Raw genomic sequence first — 20,671 nt, forward strand, 5'->3', positions numbered from 1 at the left:
TAGTCCTTTGGAACAGTTTGATTACACTGTCAGAACTCACAGCACACAGCTTTCCTTCTTGCCTCTATTCATCTCTTTGTTCTGTCCCTTCCCAGCATGATGTTTGCGGTTGTCCTCACGTAGTCTAAATCAGTACATGGTAATGGTTCTAGACAGGATGCTTAGCCTTGCTAAAATACAGTTGTTTTTTTTGTTTTCTTTACGAAATCTCCTGCATGTTTTGTCATCTCTATATTCCCAGGAAAAGGAAAAGTTGATTTCTTGTGTTTTTGTTTTTTTCTTCTCTTAGGTAAACTGTGCATTGAGCGCAGGCTGTCAGCTCTGCTGTCGGGGTTCTGCGCCTGATTTGAGTGATGTTCTCCATGCACCTCATCCCAGCTGATCACTTTGTTTCCAATGGCCTGCTGCTGTGGTGGGAAACAATTCTGGCAGTAGGACACCTGGAGGATGAACTGCTCAATGTTCTATATTCTGGCATTTTGGGAAGTTGTTCCACAGTCTTAGATTCTTTTGTGGGGCTGTGTGACTGTAGAAGCACGAATGCTTCCCTTTCCAAAGGCCTGGACGAAGACGAAGCTGATGTGGAAAGGTTTCCCTCATTGGCAGCAGGGATGAAGGATAGCAGTCTGCTTCTTCCCAGCACTTCGAAGGATAAGACTGCTGCCTGCCCACTTGCTTAAGAACAGGGTATTCCAGTGCTGTCTCCATTGCAGGCAATGGATGTGCCTAAACTGCTGGCTTCAGTTAATGTTAGAGGCTGTCATTCAGAAATTAAGGCCAGTTTGTGTACTTCCCCCTACCCCAGCTGACAGCCAGGCACCTTCAAGCTTCCTGACAGCCCCAGGCTCCCCGCCTGTCTCCTTCATCCCATCTCATACACGCTGAAGCCTTGGAGTTTGTACAGAGCTGAAAGGAAGGAAGCTGCGCTTTGCCTGAGCGTGGCTGAAGTCGCTGCTGCCTTCTGCAGACGTACTGAGCGAGGCTGGGAGCGAGCTGTCCCTGGGATGTCCACATCTCCGTGGCTGTCGCGTGGGCTGCCTCTGTCTGCGGGTGGACAAATGGCACAGGGAAAGAGTCTGCACGGAATGCAGGGAGGCGACAGAAAACGTAACCTTCCTGTCTTTCTCAGAAGCCAAAACGAATCCGTTCCTCCCTTGTTCCCCGAGCTCACTGGGGTCAGCATTAAAGACTCCTGGCTGTCAGTTCAGCCCGTCAGTACATATCTACCACAAGGGAGCAGTAGCGCTGTCCTGCTTTCAGCTGTTGCTAGAGACCCTTCCCAGAGCCCTCACCCCGAACTGAAAACACTAGCTTTGTGAATCAAAGGAGCACTTTACACACTATGGGAACTTTCAGAAGTTGACTTTGCATCACACAACAACCCAGGAACATCACGACTGTTAGGAATGCTGTTCTTTTTATTCCTTTCCTTGTTTCCTGGTTGTTTTATTGCACTACGTGTGTGCATATATTAATATGTATTCCTGAGGTTGAATATATATTGATATATATGGTTTGTGTGTAACTGTACGTATTTAACTGTACTGTATTTGTGAGTGTGAGGCACTGCGGAGTCTGTGCTGTTCCTCCTCCATACCAGGCAACGCTGACTCGCAGTCTGGCAGTACCAAGATGTTTCTGTTTGTTTGGGTTTTTATTTAAGTGTTCTTTCAAGGACAGTCAGTATGAAGCTCCGTGCTTTTTAAGAGCTCGAGAACAGGTGTAAGATCCTACACACAATTGGAAATGGATTCTTTTTCTTTTTTTCTTTTTTTTTTAAGTTTTATTTGCTGCTTCATTTTTTTATAAAGAGATCTGGTAGCGTTCGGTTCAATGTTCAGCATTTCTTTTCAGGAGACTCTGTAGCCAAATGTGACTGCAGGTGCGAGTGGCTCGAGTTCTGGTTGAGGCTTCGGATGCTGTGAGCAGATGTGTGAGAGGATCGCCGGCTGCCTTCCGTCTGTCTGCGTGTGCATGTGTGTGTCTTAATTTATCAGTCATGGCAGTATTTTGGTAGCGCTGGGCAGAAAAGGATCTTTGAAAGCAACTCGAAACCTCAGGCTTTGTTTCAGGGGATTTAATAATACTTTGCACATGGTGGTTAAGTCCTCACTGCTTTTTTTTTTTTTCCTCTCGATATTGGCATGTTCAGCGTTGATACTTTACAGTGGTTTCAGGAGCAACTCAATTGGCTTGAGCTGGCGTCATCTTTGGCAATGTGGATATTTCTGATCGCGGAGTAGAAATGCCAAGAAGGAAATTAAGAAATATTTTTGATTCCCCCAACCAGGGAGGCTTAAACGTAGCTCACACAGTCAGTATTGGGCCTCTGCTGCATTGTGCATTCGCAGCCCACCGCTTCCTTCTGCGGCCGCTTCTGCTTGTGCCTGGAGGAAAAAAAAGACAAGGCAGAGAAAACAACAACCGGGAGACGACCCCCAGCCTGTGGCCAGAACCGCCGAAGAGACACAGATCGCTTCCAAAAGGCTCAGGCCGGTTGTGCACAGGGCTGTGCTGCAGGTGGGCACGCACGCAGCAGGAAGGCTCTCAGCCAGGACTGCCCTGCCGTGCACACGCCTGCTGCTGGCCTGCGCCCTCTGCAGTCCCACGCCTGCACTGATTGCTTCTGCCAAGGAACGCAGCCCGGGTTCCGTGGTTGTGCCGCAGGTTTCATGGTCCGTGTACGTGGCAAGCTCAGCACTAACCTTCCAGCTGTACTTAATTACTTGAATGTATCGAAATTGTCCACATTCAATGTACACGAATATATATTGCTCCAAAAACTCGTGGTTTACAGCCCTCCAACCGATATATATATATGTATGTGTTTGTGTATATACATAGCAGTTGTGTATGTGTGTGTAAGATATGTACGCGCACAAACACAAACGTGTATATATGTTTTCTCTCAATACTTGAAACTTAGCCACTGTGCTTGAATTTAAAAAAATATATAAAAAAAAGAAAAACTAGGAAAAAAAGGAGAAAAAAAAAAAAGAAAAAAGATCAGACAGGTGATTTATTTTGCCATCACTTTGGTGACTTTTATTTTTTATCTAAGTGCATGTAGCGTGAAACCAACTTTTTTGATGGAAAATATTTATTGCTTTGTAGACAACAAGGAATGCAAAAAAAAAAAAAAAAAAAAGGAAAAACCCCCAACACTGTTGAAGTTGCTAGCATAGTCCTCTTGCTATTGTCATGGCTTCGTTACTGTTGCAGCGTTTGTGTGTAGTGTCTTAATAGATTTCAAGAAACCTCAGCCTAATTACCCGTATCTTCAGGTTTGTGAGAGCGTATGATGATGTTCTTTATAAGGTAACGCCCGATACTTTGTCAACGTTTTTTATTTGTGTTTTGTGTGACTTTTTTTTTTTTTTTTTTTGGCTTTAAATTGTACAACACCGATTTAAGAAATAAAATTGTTTTGAAGTTGTTAGCAGCCTGTTCTCAGTATCTGTGTAAGCCATCAGTGTGGCTCTGGCTGTGCCATGTAAGGTTTGTGTTTGGCTCAGCCTGCATAGTGGTGCAGGCGGCCACGGAGCATCCATTGAGATTACTGAGCATCCATCCTAACACACCTGTGTGCTGACACTGCTTGAATGGGTCTTTGCTTTTAATGCATGCAGTGTCCTCTGGGAAAACTGAACCCACAGCACTGCTCACAGGCAGCAGAGCAAAGAGAGAAAAGTGCTGTGGTTGGGAAGACTTGAACAACAGAACAGAGTAGCAGCTCTGAACCTTGAAGCCACAATGATTTAAAAGCCACAGTGCGAACAGCACAGCTTTCTGCACGTTCACAGTGACGTTCTGCTGCTGCTGATTCCAGGAGAAAACAATCCCAAGCAATTCTCAGTGCGCCTGCCTTTGTTCCCACATTATATTTAGCAGCTGGAAGGACGTCAGCAGCGCTGCTCCCTGGGCAGCCAGCAGTCAGGCCTTGCCTGGTGACATCAAGGAAGCAGAACTGGGCGGATGTGCTTTAAACCACGGCGATAACATCGACTTATTCCACTTAAAGTTACCAACTCCTGTCTTTTTAACTCAACCTTTGTATAACCAATGTTCCTCAGACCCCAGCCCTGCTGGGGCAGCTCTGGATGTCACTGAATTTCTCCTCGCTCATCATCTGCCTGTCTGAAAACACACTGTTAAAAAAGGCCCAAATGAAAACAGGACAATAACCTTTCCTTTGTAGGGAGCATTCAGACCCCCTGTGAGAAATGTGCTCCCAACCCATCTGGGAGCCCTGCGGGCTGCGTTCCAAGGCAGCACTGCTGGCAGCTCATCACTTCCACAGCGCTACAGAACCTGAGGGCAAAACCAGCCGCTCCTTACTGGACTGCGGAGCTTGCTTCTCCTTTGGACTGCTTTAGCTACCCGGACTCCAGCTGTTGCGCTTAACTGAGTAAAACTCCGACATCCCCAGCGCTACTTGCCCATGCCAGCGCTTGCCGAGTCCCGAGGCCGGCCGCACTGCAGGCGCGGGGTCAGGCAGGGCTCAGCGCAGGGCGGCAGATCACAGAGCTCCACCTCCCCGTCCGGGAGCAGACGAGGCACGTCGCTTTGTGAGCGCTGATGTATGAGCCACGTGCGTGCCCTACAGGCCGGCACCTTCCTCCAGCTGGGACGGCGCAGCTGGGAGCGGGTGGCGCAGCCCCCCTGCCGACACCGTGCCCGTGCAGGACGGGACGTGCTGCGCTGCTTCCCCTTATCCTCCCCGTCTGGGCTCGTCGGCCACGAACCGCCGGGCGCTGCAAGACCTGCCGGGTGCGCAGCACGACGCGCAGCCGCAGCGCCGCCCCCGCCCGGCCGCCGTATCGCCGCACGCGCGGTGCTCCGTAAGCGGCGGCGGGGCCGGGCCGATGCTGGCGCTGCGCTGGGGGCTGCGCGCCGCGAGCGGAGGGTTCCGACCGCGGAACGTGCGTGAGGGTGCGGGGTGGGGGAGGGATCCGCACCGCTGCTGCGCCGCTCCGCCGCCGCTCTGACCCGCGGTCTGCTCCGTCCGTGCAGGAGCTGCTCGCCATGGCGAAGAGGCCGAGCGGGGCCGGCGAGGGACCGGAGGAGAACGGGCAGCAGGGCAAGAGGCTGAAGGGAGCCGCGGGTGAAGGGGATGCGGAGGAGCAGAATAAAAGGACGCCCAAAAGGAAGATTGTGTTGTTGATGGCGTACTCGGGGAAAGGCTACCACGGCATGCAGGTACGGAGTGTGCAGGGCGGGGGGAGGAGGAGGAGGACGAAGAGGAGGAGGAGGAGGAGGAGACCGGGAGGACGAGGAGCGGCCGGGCGGGGCGCTGGGCTGGGCGGGCAGCCGGTGCAATGAACGGGCTTGGAACGGCAGCCGTACATCGTCGTTCTGCTTCGTGCACAAAGGTGGATGAGTTACCAGAAAACTCCACTGCAGGAGCATTTCACAGAGGGATCAGAAATGCCCCATCTCTTGCAGTGACAGCGAAGGCTGAAGCGGAATGTACGTGTTTTCTCAGTGCGCTTTGGTGGAGCTGTGCAGGAAGGAGTTGGCTTTGTAGGAACAGCAGCACCTGTCAGCCAGGAGGATTAAGAATTTCACAGTGATGTTCAATCAACAAAACTTTTCGGTGATGTCTTTCAGAGCGGTATAATAATTACTGCTTGTTTTATTTCTTCTTCTCTCTCAGAGAAATCTGGGCTCTTCGCAGTTCAAGACCATCGAAGATGATTTGGTGTCTGCCCTCGTGCAGTCCGGCTGCATCCCAGAAAACCACGGCGAAGACATGAAGAAGATGTCGTTCCAGCGGTGTGCTCGGACAGATAAGGTACATTGCACAGGGCTGCTCACACGACGGGCTCTGCCCCTCCAGTGCTGTCAAAGCGTTGTTCAGCATGAGGTCCAATAGCAAATACTATCTGCAGTGAATAGTATTTGAAACTCCTCCCTTCATCCCCTGCTAAACTTGAGTACAAAGCAAGCACGTAGAAGTCGTGGGGTATTGGTTAGATGGTGCGTGTGAAGCTGGTGCTTTGTACTTAAGCTGTGTGTTTGCCTTTCCCTCCCATTCACCTGTTCCAGCTTCCCAGCCTGACGCTGCTCCTCTGCTGCTGCTGCCCGCTTGATGCGGAGCTCAGAAACTGATTTTTTAACCCGCCACATCAAGGTGTGAAGTCTGAAGTGGGGTTCACGGCTGACCTTATGTACAAGTCATTGCTTTACTGCTGGTGCTTAACAGCCGTCAAATATAGCGGGATGTGTTCTGAAGGGGAGTGCAGCGTTCTGCTTTGTGAGATTGATGAAGTGCTCGATGGCTGTGCAGCACCACGTGGTCTTCCAGCAGCATTCCGATTTGGGTTTCTGCCTTTGCCTCACTTCAGCCTGAAATGACCAGTGAGAAAAAAGGAATAAATTCATTCTTCAGCTGTTTCAGTTCTGCACGTGCTAACATGGAGCTTCCGAGGTGCATAATTGTCCGTGTTTTATGATTTTTGTAGGGTGTGTCTGCAGCTGGACAGATTGTGTCGCTAAAGGTCAGGCTAATAGATGACATCTTAGAAAAGATCAATAACCATCTTCCTTCTCATATCAGAATTCTGGGTAAGGATACTGGCACGGGCAGAGAAAATCTTGTCAAAGAGGAGCTTCTCCTGCGCAAAGTCTCTCCCTTTTTGTTGTAATTTTACTCAAAAGGGGTTTAGTTTTAACAAGAATCTGTGCTCTTATGCTGGTATGAAATCGGTGTCCTATAAAATAAATTGTATCTTTTGATTGCATTTTATTTAAAAAAGCACACATCTGCTGATGAATATGAAGTCACAAGCAGTTTTGTAGCTTACTGATTCAAAAACTTGATGTCACTTTTAAAATAAGGGCTGAAGAGAGTCACTGGGGGATTCAACTCCAAGAACAAATGTGATGCCAGAACCTACGCCTACATGCTGCCGACGTTTGCCTTTGCCCATAAAGACCACGATGTGCAGGAAGAGGCGTATCGACTCAGCAAAGAGACCCTTGAGAAAGTCAACAGCCTGCTTGCTTGCTATAAAGGAACACACAACTTCCACAACTTCACTTCTCAGAAGGGACCCAAGGACCCCAGCGCCAGGAGATACATAATGGAGATGTACTGCGGGGAGCCCTTTGTGCGGGAAAACATAGAATTCGCAGTGATCAAAGTGAAAGGGCAGAGCTTCATGATGCACCAGATAAGGAAAATGATTGGACTGGTGATAGCTATTGTGAAAGGTTATGCTCCTGAGTCTGTTATAGAGCGCAGCTGGGGAGAGGAGAAAGTGGATGTCCCCAAAGCTCCTGGGCTTGGTCTGGTCTTGGAAAGAGTACACTTTGAAAAATACAACAGACGTTTTGGAAATGATGGGCTGCACGAGCCGCTGGAGTGGAAGGAGGAGGAGGAGAAGATCGCTGTTTTCAAAGAGCAGTATATCTATCCTACCATTATTAACACAGAAAGGGAGGAGAAGTCCATGATGAGCTGGCTAAGCACCCTCTCCATTCATGACTTCAACTCTTCTGCTGCTGAGATGGAAGCTAACAAGAAAAATTCAAAGGTAATGATTGAAGCCATTATTTTTACTAAGGGAAGCTGTTAAGTTAAAAAGGCTTTTCCTTTAAGAACATTTTTGTTTTCCACCTATACTGTGGAAGATGACAGTCATCTGGAGTATAAAATATATTCTGTGGCTTCACTTTTTGTGCTTTTGATGATGGTGGAACAAATGATAGAAGTGTTACTTCAGTGGGGTTTTGCATGGGGTGGTTGAGAAGGGGAAAGGGAGGAATGCTGTAAAACACAGGCAGGTTTGGCTGCCGTCATACACCAGCAACAGAGGTTGTGGAAACAGCACCAGCTTTTGCTTTTGGGAAGCTGTTTGAAAGACTAGTTTTGGGGTTGCAATTTCCTATTGGCTCAGTGCATTTCCTTGTTTTCAGTCTAATTCCCATTTTGTGTAACGCTGTGTTCATGAGAAAAACTTTGTAATTGGGAGAAAATTAGGAGCTGCTTAAGTAAATCTGCTGTGTGCTCAGAATGGGTCATTAGAACAAGTCCAGCTGAACTTTTGAAGCAAGCCCTGCTTCAGTGGGGGATTGGGCTTGATGACCTGAAGTGAGCATACAGTTCTGTTTGTAATGAAAATCTGGTCAGAGGGATGGCAGTTCTTAAAGAGGATGATGGGCTGGGCTGAAGTTTCTGTGTAGTACAACTCGGAAGAAAATGTCCATCTTTGCTTAATAGAACCATTAAAGTTAGCTTTATTTTATGTAGATAATGGTCGTGCTCTGAAGAACATCAGGTTTAATTCTGTCTGCCATTTTTGAGTATGAGGAAGAGTTTAACATACAAAGCATACAGCCATGTTGAAAAGCACAAGCAAGATACCCGAAATGTCTCACATTGTACAGGTCATATTCATGCAGCTACAAACAGAGACAAGTTCTTCTCTTGCTGAGTTTAGTCCAGTGTACAACATTTTCTTCTATCAAAAGTGTCATCTACCATCACAGAAGTTGGTTGCGTTAGATGGATCTAAGCCATGAAGTTGGGATCTTGCCCCATTTACTCATCCTCATGGAGATGTTTAAATTCAATGTCACATAAATGAAATACTGACAAACCATTTTCCATTTTACTTTCCAGAACAGTGATGTTGAAGGCAGTGATGGTTGTGACGGTGATTCTGACTGAGTCCATGCGTGGTTGGACCTGGTACCCATACTGCTCACAGCTCTGTCTACATAAAAGTGGCCTTCCTGATCTGAGAATCCAGTAAAGCAGGGGATTACGTACTTACAGAACAAGATGCCCAGGAGAAAATGAAAAAAAAAAAAACAACCAAAAAACAAAACAGCAGGAAGAAGACTAAGAGAGGCTGTGCCACTGACTGATACACCTGACTGGTATACTTGAAAATAGTGTGATGAGAAAACAGCTTTCTAAAGGATTCTTGTAACGCAAGTTGTCTTAATCACTATTTGAATAATGTTTTTATTACACATTTACCTGGACATAGTATTTTAAATCTGTGTAATCTCTACATAAAGATGAGACAAAACATTTTAATACACTTTTTTTGGATTATTTTTATGAAGTTATGACTCCATGAACTTTTTTTTCTCATTTTTTTCACCTTTAATTACTCTAATCTCTAATCATCCTGTTAAGCTTTTATTTTTTGTCACTCGTGGCTTTCTCATGAAATAATATGCATGGGACAGAAATTCATTATCATGCTAACTGCTACAGATTTTTGTTATTGAATCAACCTTTTTGTTTTCTCAAGGCTTGCAGGTCTCAAAGAAGTGATTCCTTGCTCAGTGAGAGATCTTAATTTTGTAACGTGGCTTGAACCATGTACTTTAAGACAATGCCTTTTATTTGAAAGGTGTCCTCCTCCTGTTGCTGACCTCATGCCTGGGAGGGCTTTAAAATGTAGATCCAACCTACTATGCAGTTAGGCATCCACTGCCTGAGGTGCTGTTTCACAGAGCTGTCCTTTAGATGCACGGAGAAACATGTATGTTAATTGCCAGGATTGCAATTCGAAGTGTGCCACCGTGAAAGTTTCTGTGTTCCCTGGGGTGACTTGCTAGATGTATTGGTGCTGGTTTTAGTATTTCTGCTTTAAATGGAAACTAGCTAGCCATCTGCTGGATTTGGGGTTGAATCAACTTGGCATGTGTAAAAGGAATGGTGCTGACTTCCTCTGGGCTTAATCAAGCCTGCGTTTGATTTGTATGTGTGAATTCTTAATTTCTGTCAAGCTGCTAAGAATAGAGGAGGATGTGCAGTGGTATGGGAAGCACGTGCCTAAAGACTTTCTTTGGGAACCAGATTTTATTTTTTGTCTTTTGAGAATCTCTATACTCTGGAATTCTTCCTCTCTCTTCCCCAGCTGCGGTTTGAGTCCTGTTTCTTGTTGCCAACTCTCTCTGAAGGTGGTGGAAGGAAAAGAAAAAAGCAAAAATAAACATATACACACACACAGGCACAAAAAAAAAAAAAAAAAAAAAGAAAAGAGTAAAGGCAGCAGCTCTCTTGCTTTCCATAACAGTAGGACCCTTTGGAAAGGGGTGGAACCAGGCTCGGAGTGTTGGGAGTTGAGTAAATGTGCTCAGCAAACTTCCCTGGCTGGGGTTGTGTGGCAGCTTGCTGTGAAAGCTCATGTGGGACAAATCCAGGGCTGTAAGGGCTGTGGTCTTTTTGGTTTGATTCAGCCTTGGACACAGACTGGATGTGCATGAGGAGGGCACCAGAACTCACGGTCCGCACGGAACGTGGAGGTACTTCGTGGGGGAGGTGGCCCTGTGCTCCTCTGTGCAGCGGTTACTGATGTTACTTGTGGGATTTGTTCTCGGCCAGAGCTGTCCTTCACAAGGGATTGCCTTGTTTCACATGGGTTTTTATTAGAGCTTTTTATCCTTCTTGCAAAGCCTTTCTCTGTTCTATCATAGCAAGACTGGGTGTTCTGAGAGGGACTGAGCCCGGCTTTTCTTTTACATCCTTTGCTAACTCATACTGTTGACATAGCCTGTATTAAACCTTTTATCCAGAGCTCTTTTTGTCTCCTTCAATCTAAGACAAATCCCTTTCTTTACTTACAACGAAGGCACCAAAACTGACACAAGTCAAAATCATCAGGAATTTGTTTATTGTCTCTGGAGAAAATAAAGAACGGTTATTTCTTAACTCTTGCAGGTGTATTTTTTTTTTTATTTGCTGGTCTCGGTGCGCCTTCTGCAGCAAGAAGGCCGTGATCTGAGGGAAAGCTGCCGTTCTTTCCCGCTACCTTCGCTCCTAGAGTTGGAAACCGGAGCGTGGCCGCTCACGGCCTCCATTGGCACTGAAGTACTCGCGCATGCGCCATGATGGCGCACCGCCCCCCTCCGTTGGGGCCGTCGGGCGCGGAGTGCCGCCGCGGGCGCTGCCACCAGGGGGCGCTGCAGTCCCGCCTGGCGCTGCGCCGGCCGAGCCGGGCCGTGAGGTGCGAGGCGGGAAGCGCCTTGAGGCGGCTGAGGGGGATCCTCGCCTCGGGCCGCGGGAGGGTGGGTATAGGAGTTATAGTTTGTTTTGATGACAGTTTGGAGGAGGAAAAAAAAAATGCCAGAGGCTGTAAAATAACACTGATGTGCCTATTCCATGTTTTAACGCTTTGTGGTAAAGCGTTCACTCTCAAATGCAAGTTTTTTAGCGTTGTAATTAAAGGTAATTGATTTAGTGAGGTCTTGTGTAATTGTAAGAATCGGGCAGCAATGAGTGCAAGCTTTCTAAGCACAGAGGAGCTCCACGGCTGGGCACAGAGGCGGCCTGTGTTGCACTGAGGCTGCAGATGATGGTATTTCTTCCCCCAGCCTGAGCAGGAGGGAGAGAACAGTGTTACCAAGCACTGGTAATCTCAGATAGCTGCTGTACGGAACAGCTGGTCATAAATCTTCCTTTACAGCGAAACTTTGTGTTCAGTTACGTTCAGAATGCCTTGTAGCAGCTGCAGCTTTCCTGTGCCTTTGGAGATGCAGAAATGCTGTATAAATTTCTCTTCAAGGAAAAAAAAGGAATGAGAAGGAACGAGGGAGATCCTCTTGGGAAGCAGAATTTGTTTTCCTAATGGCGGTCTAGAAGGAGATTTAATTAAACAGAATCAATTATTTTAACGCTTTATGCAACATATTTAGGTTAGAGGGAGAAAGATCACAGTGGGAATTTGTGCTTACCAGAAGCTGCAGAATGCTTACATGTGGTAATAACAGTGCTGTGTGCTAAATGCACCCAGGTGTTTTAGGCAAGATACGAGCCTTTGTGTGACCTTTTCAGGGAATTTTGTCCATCTGCCATTTCTCAATTCTGTGCGACTTCTCAATGAACTTCTCATCGATCTCAACATCTCCAAGGACCGTTTGTTTGTTCCTACTGTTTTTCATTGCTATTTGTTGTTCATGTCGTACTTCTTACAGCATCTCTTGGTTCTGTATTGTGCATTTTTAATTTTTTCCCTGAAGGAAAATGAAATTCTGCAGTGAGCAACAACAGAGGAAAGAAAGTTTATGGTCTCCAAATGTCTGCCCAGCCTCCAGGAGGCCCCAGATACGGACACCTTCGAGATACACAGAGGAACCACCGTCACTCCTTCTTTCTAAACTCTCCTCAGCTGTAGCTCTGTAGCCGCTATTTCTCTAACATTTAACTCCAGATGTTTGTGAGGAGAACGCAGGAGCCCAGCCCTGCCCTACGGCGCCGCTCTGGCACCAGTTCCACCAGCACAGCTGTTACTGCGGCGGCCGACATCACGTACTTCTGCCCGGCCGCACCGCTCCTCGCCCGGCCATCACCGCAGCTCCCGCGATCCCACACCGCGCATGCGCGAACATCGGCGCAGGCCCGGACCGCCCTCCGGCGGCGGCGCATGCGCAGCGAGCGGAGCGCGGCGCAGGAGGCGCGGTTTGTCTCCTGCCGGCGCTGGTAGCGGCTGCCGCTCCGGCCGCCCCCCCGCCCCCGCTTCCTCCGAGGAGCGAATGGAAAGTCCGGCCCCGGCGCCCTCGGTAAGTGAGGCCCGCCGGGCTCGGAAAACGGCCGGGCAGCCTTCCTCCCTCCTCCCCCCCTTCCTCCGGTCCCGCGGGCCTAGGGCCCGAGGCTCGGCGGTCCGGTCCCGACGGCGGGGGCGGCCGCGGAGGAACGGGCCTTCCGCGCGGGGCGGGGCGGCCGGGACGGGCCGCGGCCTGTGGGGGGGAGGACCGCACCGAGCGCTACCCGGCCCGCGGCACCCGGCCCGCCCCGGTTCCGCACACAAAAGGCGCTCCTCGCTCCTGGCAGCGCGCTTCCTATCAGCGCGTAGTTAATTGGGCGCTTTCGTTCGGCCGCGAGTGTGTGACCGAGGTGTAATAATCAAAATAATAGGGCCTTGTTACTGGCGACGGGCGGTATCGTTTGGATCTTAATTGCTCGATGTCGGAGTTACGAAAGAGTCGCGGTGCCGCTCGCGCTGTGCAGCCTTCGGGTGGAGGCGGCGCGAGGAGCCGGACGGCGCCGTGCGGGGAGCCGAGCTGCCGTGCAGAGTGCTGTGCCCAGTGCGGTGCTGCCTTGCAGGGTGCCGTGCCGAGTGCCGTGCTGCCGTGCGGGGCTGCACCGTGGCCGGGCTCGGGGAAGGCAGCGCGCGGCGGCTGTTTGCGCTGAGAGCTGCTCTTCTTTCCTCGGGCAGCTGCACGAGTCCCAGCGCCGCGCCAGCTCTCGGTGCTGTCAGCGGAGTTTTGTTTTGGTCAATGGTTGCAATTGAAAATCAAAGCATTTTTGGGTGTCTGGGTACATCGGCTCAATAAGTAGCACTTTAAATGAAATGCTGTTTGCGTTTGCTTTCATCCCGTTATGGGGTTGGTTTTCTGAAGGAAGGGGAAGGCAGAGGAAGGTACCAGGCACTCTGCTTTATCAAACTTCGAGTTTATTTGATGGGGAGATTTTTCACGACACGTTTTTTCTTCAAGAGCACCAACAGTAGTCACACAGTGTATGTCCACAGTTGACGTCTTTGTAGTTAGCATTGACTGAACCTGCTTTATGTTCCAAGTGTACTGCATTCTGAAGAAGGTAGTACTGAATGTTGTGAACAGTGATAACAGTGATGTGCTAAGAATAACAAATGTAGAAGAGCAGGTCCGTGGGATAATGGAAGCCGTTCATTCTTGAAGCTACAAAGAAAATAAAAAAATATATACTTTTTATTATTTAAGGTCAGTTTAGCTAGCTTGGAGGAATGTATAATTTCCAAACTATTCGAGAGTACTTTGTTAGTTAGAACAACTAGAGAAGTTAGAGAAACATATGAGAGATTGAAGTGAGTTTGTGTCAGTATAGATTTGACATGTTCTGACTGAAGATGTATAACTGCAAGGATGGGGTAAATGAATTCTTACTGAAAACATGTTCTTTCATGTAGTTACTGAAGAGTTTCAGTTACAAATGATATTTGCCTTACCTGAATTTCTGTTTCTATGTATTTCTTCAGCGTATTCTGTAAAAAGAAATCACCATATACTATTGAGAATGCACCATGGTAATGGTCCTCAGAATGCCCAGCGCCAGCTCCAGAGGTCCAGGTCCTTCACGGGCAGTGAGGGAGAAGAGCAACAAGCAAATCTGCCCCAGTCTCCTGCAGCTTCTTTTGCACCTTCTGCAAGTCCATCTGCACCCCAGTCCCCCAGTTATCAAATTCAGCAATTTATAATGAGTAGAAGCCCAGTGGCTGGTCAGAATGTGAACATCACGCTGCAGAACGTCGGACCGGTGGCTTCGGGAAACCAGCAGATCACACTGACACCGCTGCCAATTCCAAACCCGACATCGCCCAGTTTTCAGTTCAGCCCTCAGCAGAGGCGGTTTGAGCATGGATCCCCATCGTATATCCAGGTCACATCACCGCTGCCCCAACAGGTTCAGTCTCAGAGCCCCACGCAGCCCAGCCCTGTGCCAGTGCAGACGTTACCGAACGTTCGGGCAGGTACTCCAGGCCCCGGCTTGGGTATGTGCAGCCAGAGCCCTACCAGAGGGTTTGTGGATGCCAGCGTGCTTGTGAGGCAAATCAGCTTGAGTCCTTCGAATGGTGGGCACTTTGTGTATCAGGAAGGGCCGGGAATTGCACAGATTGCTCAAGGAGCTGCAACGCAGGTGCAACTTCCATCTTCTGGGACACCTGCTACGGTAAGGGAGCGCCGACTTTCACAACCTCATTCACAGTCCGGTGGCACCATTCATCATCTTGGTCCTCAAAGTCCTGTAGCTAGCGGGGCAAACATGCAATCCTTGACTAGCCCGGGCCACATTACGACAACGAGCTTGCCACCCCAGATCAGCAATATTATCCAAGGACAACTTATGCAACAGCAGCAGCAAGTGCTTCAAGGACAGCAGCTGAGCAGACCCATTGGCTACGACAGGGCTTCTGGGGGATTAATAGCCGGAGTTGGAGGGCCTGGTGCGTTTGGAATGACATCGCCACCACCTCCCACAAGTCCTTCGCGGGCCACGGTGCCACAGGGGCTGTCAAGTCTTCCTCTTACACCTACGGTTAATACGGCAGTGAAAAAACAACCCAAAAAACTGGAGGAGATACCTCCTGCCAACCAAGAGACTGCCCAAATGAGAAAGCAGTGTTTGGATCACCACCACAAGCAAATGGAAATCCTTAAGGAAACTTTTAAGGAATGCTTGATTGAACTGTTTTTCCTGCAACATCTTCAAGGGAATATGATGGACTTTTTAGCTTTTAAGAAGAAACATTGTGTTCCCCTGCAAGCCTACCTGAGGCAAAATGACTTGGATCTAGAGGAAGAAGAAGAGGAAGAACAATCTGAGGTCATCAATGATGAGGTAGGATCTGTTAATATTTTGGATTAAAATAGCAGGTGAAGTTGTGGCACCTGAATTGTAAAGCATTAGCTAGTGTGATGGTACCTGAAAACTTGGTTTTTATTGATGAAGTATGGCAGTTTTTTAAAATGGTTGGTTTGAGAGGATGCCATTCTGCTTGCTGGTGTGATGGTTTGAGCATGCCATCAGCTGCAAAAGCAAAGTACAGAGAGCTGAAAGCAACTTTCGCTGTCCTAGTTAGTATGTAAGCCTGCACACAAATATAGGTGGCTTTACTATGGAAGCTGTTCTAAGCTTTCAGAATGAATGCATCGTAGATTAAATTTCATGTTCTAGACTTACTTAAACCAAAAAAGAGTAAGCAGAAAATCTCTTTATTTGGTTCTTGTTACTTCTAAGCATAGACATTCCTGAAGCTTAGTGTTGCTGTGGTCAGCGAAAAACTCTTAAGTAATCTAATTATAATGTGCATGGGTCCATAGTAATAAATTAATTTATTTAGGCTGTCTTAGAGCTTTGTGCATGCAGTGCAGTCTGAATGATAAAACCCAACTTGTACTTGGACATTAACTTAGTTATTTTATGCAAAGATTTAAAATAACTAAAGAATTTGGATGCACTGTTTACTACTGGCAAATGACTTGCAATAAGCTTGCTGCTAAGAGTTGCCCTCTTTGCAGTACAACTTTACCTGCATGTTTACACCTACCTGTGTGGATCCTGACTGCAGCACAGGGTGCCTTTGGGTGCTGGAGCAATGCCTGTCTGGCCAATTACATGACAAGTGGCTGCAACAGTTGCTGTAACTGATGGCACTGTGCGAATAAATACTGTCAAAAATTTGCTGAAGTAAATATGAACATAGATATGCCAGTTTGTAAAAAATGAAACAAACCCAGTTATATAAAGAAATTTGTATTGCTTTGAAATATCTATTAGAAATCAGAGTATTCAGGGGACGTTGGTGCTTTTATATGTGATTGCATCTCCTGCTGGAATTTGTGCAGAACTTTAACATTATCATAGAGAAAGTTTAATTTGTTCATTGTTTTGTAGTTAAGTTTCTTGCCTAGGAAACAATTTCTTTCTGTATTCAATAACCTCAAAGCTATTGACAGTGGAATCCAGTGACTTTTCACTTGGTTTGCATTTTGTCCAGTTTTTTGGGTGTTCTTGTTCTTCAACTACAGTATGTGAGTTTTGAGGGAAATCGGGTGGCTGTGAATTGTACAAGGTCACTGAAATCAGTGGCACTGCTACAATTTACATCAGTTGAGGCTTCATCCCTCTGTGCTGTTCAGACCCTCTTTTGTTTGTGACGGCCGTTTGTCAGTTTAACGCTGCAGAATTTTGCAGTCTGCAATGGCAAAAGTCTGTGTGTTTTCAAACGACGAATCCTTTTGAGAGAGTAAGACTTCTTTTGAGTATGTTCTTTGTATTCTTTTTTTTGTCTCCTCTTTTATTTCCCCCTCCCCTTTCTTTATCACTTCCTGCTCAAGCAAAGCGCTTCATTCCTTGCCTGGAAGGGCGATCGCTGGCGGCTCCAGGCAGAGCGAATGGTGGCTGTGCTCATCGCTTGAATAAATGTTGGAGCTCTCTTCAGTTCAAACTGTCTGTCATGCTGATTTGTTGTCTGTTAGGAGCAGCAGTCATGAAATTTAAACCACGTTTAAATCCAGTTTTATGTAAACTGGATTTACAGAAGGTTTGCAGCGGTGGGAAGCTGCTGTAGATAGTCAAGACCGGCTGTGCTCTTTGCAATGAGGCAGAGCTCATCCCAAGCCACGCTGCTGGCTGCCTGGCTGTCAGCCCCTCTTCAGTGAGGGGCCGTCCGCCCTGCTGGTGTGCTGGGCAGCCAATAAAAAACAACAACAAACAACAAAGCAACAAAGAAGAAAAAAACTTTTAAAAAGAAAATGATTCTCCCTTCTTTTTTTTTCCCAAAATATTTCTCTCAGGTAAAGGTTGTGACAGGAAAGGATGGGCAGACTGGTACTCCTGTCGCTATAGCAACCCAGCTTCCTCCAAATGTTTCTGCTGCTTTTTCATCCCAGCAGCAACCATTTCAGGTACTTTTCAATGGTTCTAAAATGTAGTTTCATCCCAGATTTTTTTTCTTCATTCAGATTTGATATTTCTTAGATGAATTAGAATTTTCCCTAGAGCCCATCCCTTATCATCTAAACAAAACCAAAAACGCTTTGCAATCTTCAAATGCATCAATATTAATGAAGCTCTGAGGAAGTTACATCTTTGTCTCCAGGTTGCTGGCTTATTTCATTAACTTTCAGCTTGAATGTTTTTGCTTTGGTTTGTTTGTCTTTTGTTTCCCTAATGCATTTGTTTCATTTGTGCATTCTGCATAGTGATAATATGGATTCTTTTGTCTGTGGCATTGTAATTGTGGATTTCTTCTAAATTTCTTTTTCTTTTTTTTTCTTTATGTATTAAGGGTTTTGAGTATGACTAGAGAAGGTGTTGGTGATACCTTCTATGAAATGTTTCAAATAATGCTGATAACCCTCTACTGCTATTTTTTAAATAACTAACTCCTTTCCATTAGCTCTGACATAGATGTTGGAAAGAAGAAACTGAAGTGTTTAACTTCATTATTTAGATCTTTTTTCTTTTAACACGAAGGAACCCTGAACAAAACGGAGATTCTGTCAAAATCTAATAGGATTTTTTTTTTTTTTGTGGATCATTGATGGTAGAAACTTCAAAGTGGAGCAACTGTGTGCTTATGCAGCTGCCCTCAGCTCTGTGTTCCCAGACTGAGAAGTCTCATAGCCATACCCTGGTTCCCCTGCAACCACAATGTTTACCTTTTAGATGAATTGCCCACACTTAAAGATGTCCCATGATGAGTTACTCTCCTGTGCCTCACAAGCTGTACGGACTGCACTGTCTTCATCCTGGATTTGGGACAAGGAGAGTTAAATGCAGTGTAGGGTGGATGACAACTCATGTATTACAAGCAGACTGTGTTCTCAGTGTCATTTCAGCAGTGAATTGCACAGTGACAGCTCTCACTGACAGCTCGTTGTTATGGTCCACGCTGACACGTTCATGAAGTCTCCTTAGGTGCACAGGCTTCGTCTAGGCTGTTCAAAGTATGTCACACTGTACCAGGTTACTGAGGCAGTGGTTAGTTTACATCTGGGCTCTGGCTACACCAACAAAGAAGTATTTCTAGAAGCATTAGAGCATTTCAGAGGTGTTCTGGAGTATGTGCTCGCATTGTATAAAACTGAGTGGATGTGATAATACCCTTCAGCCCCAACTGTTAGCAGCTCTTCCCATCAGGCTTTGTCTTTGTAACTGTTTACAGAGTAATAATCTGTCCTGATCAGCATCATTCAAATTGGGTGTGTAAGTGCAGCACTTGGAATGATTACTGAGCGTGCTGCATAATCATGACCTCTGGAGAACTATGTTATTTTAATTAAACTTAGGACAGTTTTAGTCTAACGTAAGTGGTATGTGACTGCAATTTGTAAAGACGTAATTCTTTGCTCTTTGAAGTGCCTGGCCTGAATTAGGTGGTGATGATGCAGACAGCTGGAGGCACGCACTTCAGAAAATGCCAATGAAAAATCTTGAGGTAGATGTGCATCCTGAAAATGGCAGAGTATGCTCATCCAGAGTAAGAGTGCGGATTAGACAAAGCAGCATTTGGAGCAGTTTGCAGAACGTATCTCCTCCCATTAGTGCTTCAGAAAGCATTGATTTCCAGCAGCACATTAGGAGGATTTGTTAATTAATTCAGGAGCATTGTATAAAATACATTTCTGTGACTTATTTTGGATAGTTCTCCAAATGTTTATGCATCTTATGCTCTGCCAGACATTGGCCAAGGAACTTGAAATGTGTTGCGTGTTTGCCTTGTGATAAAACAAACGCTTGAAAACTTGGTCCATGCTGAGTGTGATATGGCAGTGAGCTGTGAGCACTGGGTGTGGGTGCAAGTCAGATGTTTTTAAAACCAAAATTCCCATCTAAGTGTGTGTCAGCAGCCACAAATGTCCTCACAGCAGCAAGGAGATTGGAAGTTATTAGTTCCCAGTTGTTGACAGAATCTAAGTGCTATGAGATGTACAGACCTCAGAAAGCACTGTTTGAAACCCAGCCATTCTGGGTGGCCATGGTCTGATTATTGATACTGTTCAGTGAGGCAGTGGGGATAAAGGGTGCTGGCTGCAATAGTTGATTTCACTATAGACTGGTGTTTATTTCCTTAGGCTTAACTTACATTGGCAGAATTTCTATTTAAAAAGTAGTGAAAAAAAGAACTGTGAGTAAACTAGAAGATCCTTCTGGGAGATTTCTGTCTTTGCTATGTTGTCATAATATTTTTTTGCAATGGTTACTGTAGATAGATGTGGTAGAGGTTCTCACTGCAAATTGTGTGTAGAGAACTGGAGGAGGCTTAGATTAGCTCATTTTCTAGGGTGTAGAGGTTACAATACAGAAAGGCTGCTTTTTTATTTTCTGACAGAATCTGTGAAACCCTTTCTTTGGATAGCCCTTATTTTTCTCATGGTAAGTTTCATAGAAGAATATTGGACTTAGCATGGCAAAAATTGAGGAGAATTTGAAAATAAGGTTCAGAAATGCACTGAACAGAGTTAGACTCCTACAAACACTGGTAGCATTAATAACTTGCCATGCAGCTGAGAGCCCAAGAAGCATGGAAATCACCCTATAGCCCAAGTTTGTTTTGGTAAATCCTGCACGCGTGTCTGCTGTTTGGGTCTGACACTGAATGAATTCTCCAGGATATATTATCTTCCATCTTTGTCAGTATTAATTGTAGTAACGTGAAAATAAAGTTTTCATGCACTGCATAATCTTGCTGAAGCTAAGCTGCAACTTGCTGAATCAAAACCATCTTGATACCAGCAGTGCTTCTCAATTTGTAGTGCTAATTCATAGCTGCGTGATATTTATGCTCCAACAAAATGTCTGGCATTTTCTGACATGCTCTGAGGTGACATTAGAGTTACAGCAATATTGTGTTTCTCCTCATAATATTACTTAATGAGTGTCATTTTGCCAACAAATACAAGTCTAGTGGCTGGAAAACTGGAATTGAAATTGGCAGATTGGCTGAGATTCTTTTATTCCATCTTTTATTCTTAGCCATTATTCCTGAAATGCTTCAAGTCTAAAGCTTGTGGAGCTCTATCCTAAAGGTGACAGTGGTGGAGACCCATTTAAGCTTAAAACTATCTTCAGGATGAGAATTAATTAGTTTATGATGATTTCAGTGAAAAAGATTAGCTTTCACAAATGCATTGGCTCTCTGATGTTTGTATTGTCTTAATTATG

The 20,671-nt window shown here is 46.2% G+C and overlaps 3 protein-coding genes across 19 annotated transcripts in view; all 3 read left to right on the forward strand.

Moving 5' to 3' along the window:
* Nucleotides 1-3,404, forward strand: part of ULK1 (unc-51 like autophagy activating kinase 1) — an 88,365-nt gene extending 84,961 nt beyond the window's left edge. For all 6 annotated transcript variants that reach the window (XM_090120743.1, XM_090120739.1, XM_090120740.1 and 3 more), the window contains one exon: nucleotides 290-3,404. In XM_090120743.1, coding sequence (XP_089976869.1) covers nucleotides 290-345 — 56 coding nt within the window. In that variant the 3' untranslated portion in view covers nucleotides 346-3,404. The remainder of the gene's footprint in view (nucleotides 1-289) is intronic.
* A 1,145-nt stretch (nucleotides 3,405-4,549) lies between these two features.
* On the forward strand, nucleotides 4,550-10,011 carry PUS1 (pseudouridine synthase 1). Of its 3 annotated transcripts, none has more exons than XM_090120759.1 (6): nucleotides 4,550-4,770; nucleotides 5,014-5,199; nucleotides 5,657-5,794; nucleotides 6,465-6,567; nucleotides 6,841-7,538; nucleotides 8,627-10,011. In XM_090120759.1, exons 1-6 carry the CDS (start codon nucleotides 4,579-4,581, stop codon nucleotides 8,672-8,674), a joined length of 1,365 nt encoding a protein of 454 aa, XP_089976885.1. In that variant the 5' UTR covers nucleotides 4,550-4,578; the 3' UTR covers nucleotides 8,675-10,011. The 3 variants fall into 3 exon arrangements, with proteins under 3 accessions (XP_089976885.1, XP_031448610.2, XP_089976886.1); XM_031592750.2 differs by lacking the exon at nucleotides 4,550-4,770 and adding an exon at nucleotides 4,812-4,922; XM_090120760.1 differs by lacking the exon at nucleotides 4,550-4,770 and adding an exon at nucleotides 4,848-4,932.
* A 2,388-nt stretch (nucleotides 10,012-12,399) lies between these two features.
* The window catches only part of EP400 (E1A binding protein p400), a 47,003-nt gene continuing 38,731 nt past the window's right edge, over nucleotides 12,400-20,671 (forward strand). For 6 of the 10 annotated variants that reach the window (XR_004166819.2, XM_031592736.2, XM_031592739.2 and 3 more), the window contains exons 1-2: nucleotides 12,401-12,522; nucleotides 13,980-15,340. Coding sequence is in view for 9 of the 10 variants with exons in the window: in XM_031592736.2 (XP_031448596.2) it covers nucleotides 14,018-15,340 (1,323 nt within the window). In the remaining variant the exon portion in view is untranslated. Of the gene's footprint in view, nucleotides 12,523-13,979; nucleotides 15,341-20,671 lie in introns of all 10 variants that reach the window. The other 4 variants (XM_031592738.2, XM_031592740.2, XM_031592743.2 and 1 more) reach the window with 2 other exon arrangements.

The sequence above is a fragment of the Phasianus colchicus genome, chromosome 18 (genome assembly GCF_987193195.1).
Source record: "Phasianus colchicus chromosome 18, bPhaCol1.hap1.1, whole genome shotgun sequence".
Classification (NCBI taxonomy): domain Eukaryota; kingdom Metazoa; phylum Chordata; class Aves; order Galliformes; family Phasianidae; genus Phasianus; species Phasianus colchicus.

Coding starts and splice junctions, on each gene's coding strand:
- PUS1 (XM_090120759.1), top strand. CDS start 4,579: ATGTATGAGCCACGTGCGTGCCCTACAGGCCGGCACCTTCCTCCAGCT. Junction 6,568..6,840: donor TTCTCATATCAGAATTCTGG/GTAAGGATACTG, acceptor TTTTAAAATAAG/GGCTGAAGAGAGTCACTGGG. Junction 7,539..8,626: donor CTAACAAGAAAAATTCAAAG/GTAATGATTGAA, acceptor TTTACTTTCCAG/AACAGTGATGTTGAAGGCAG.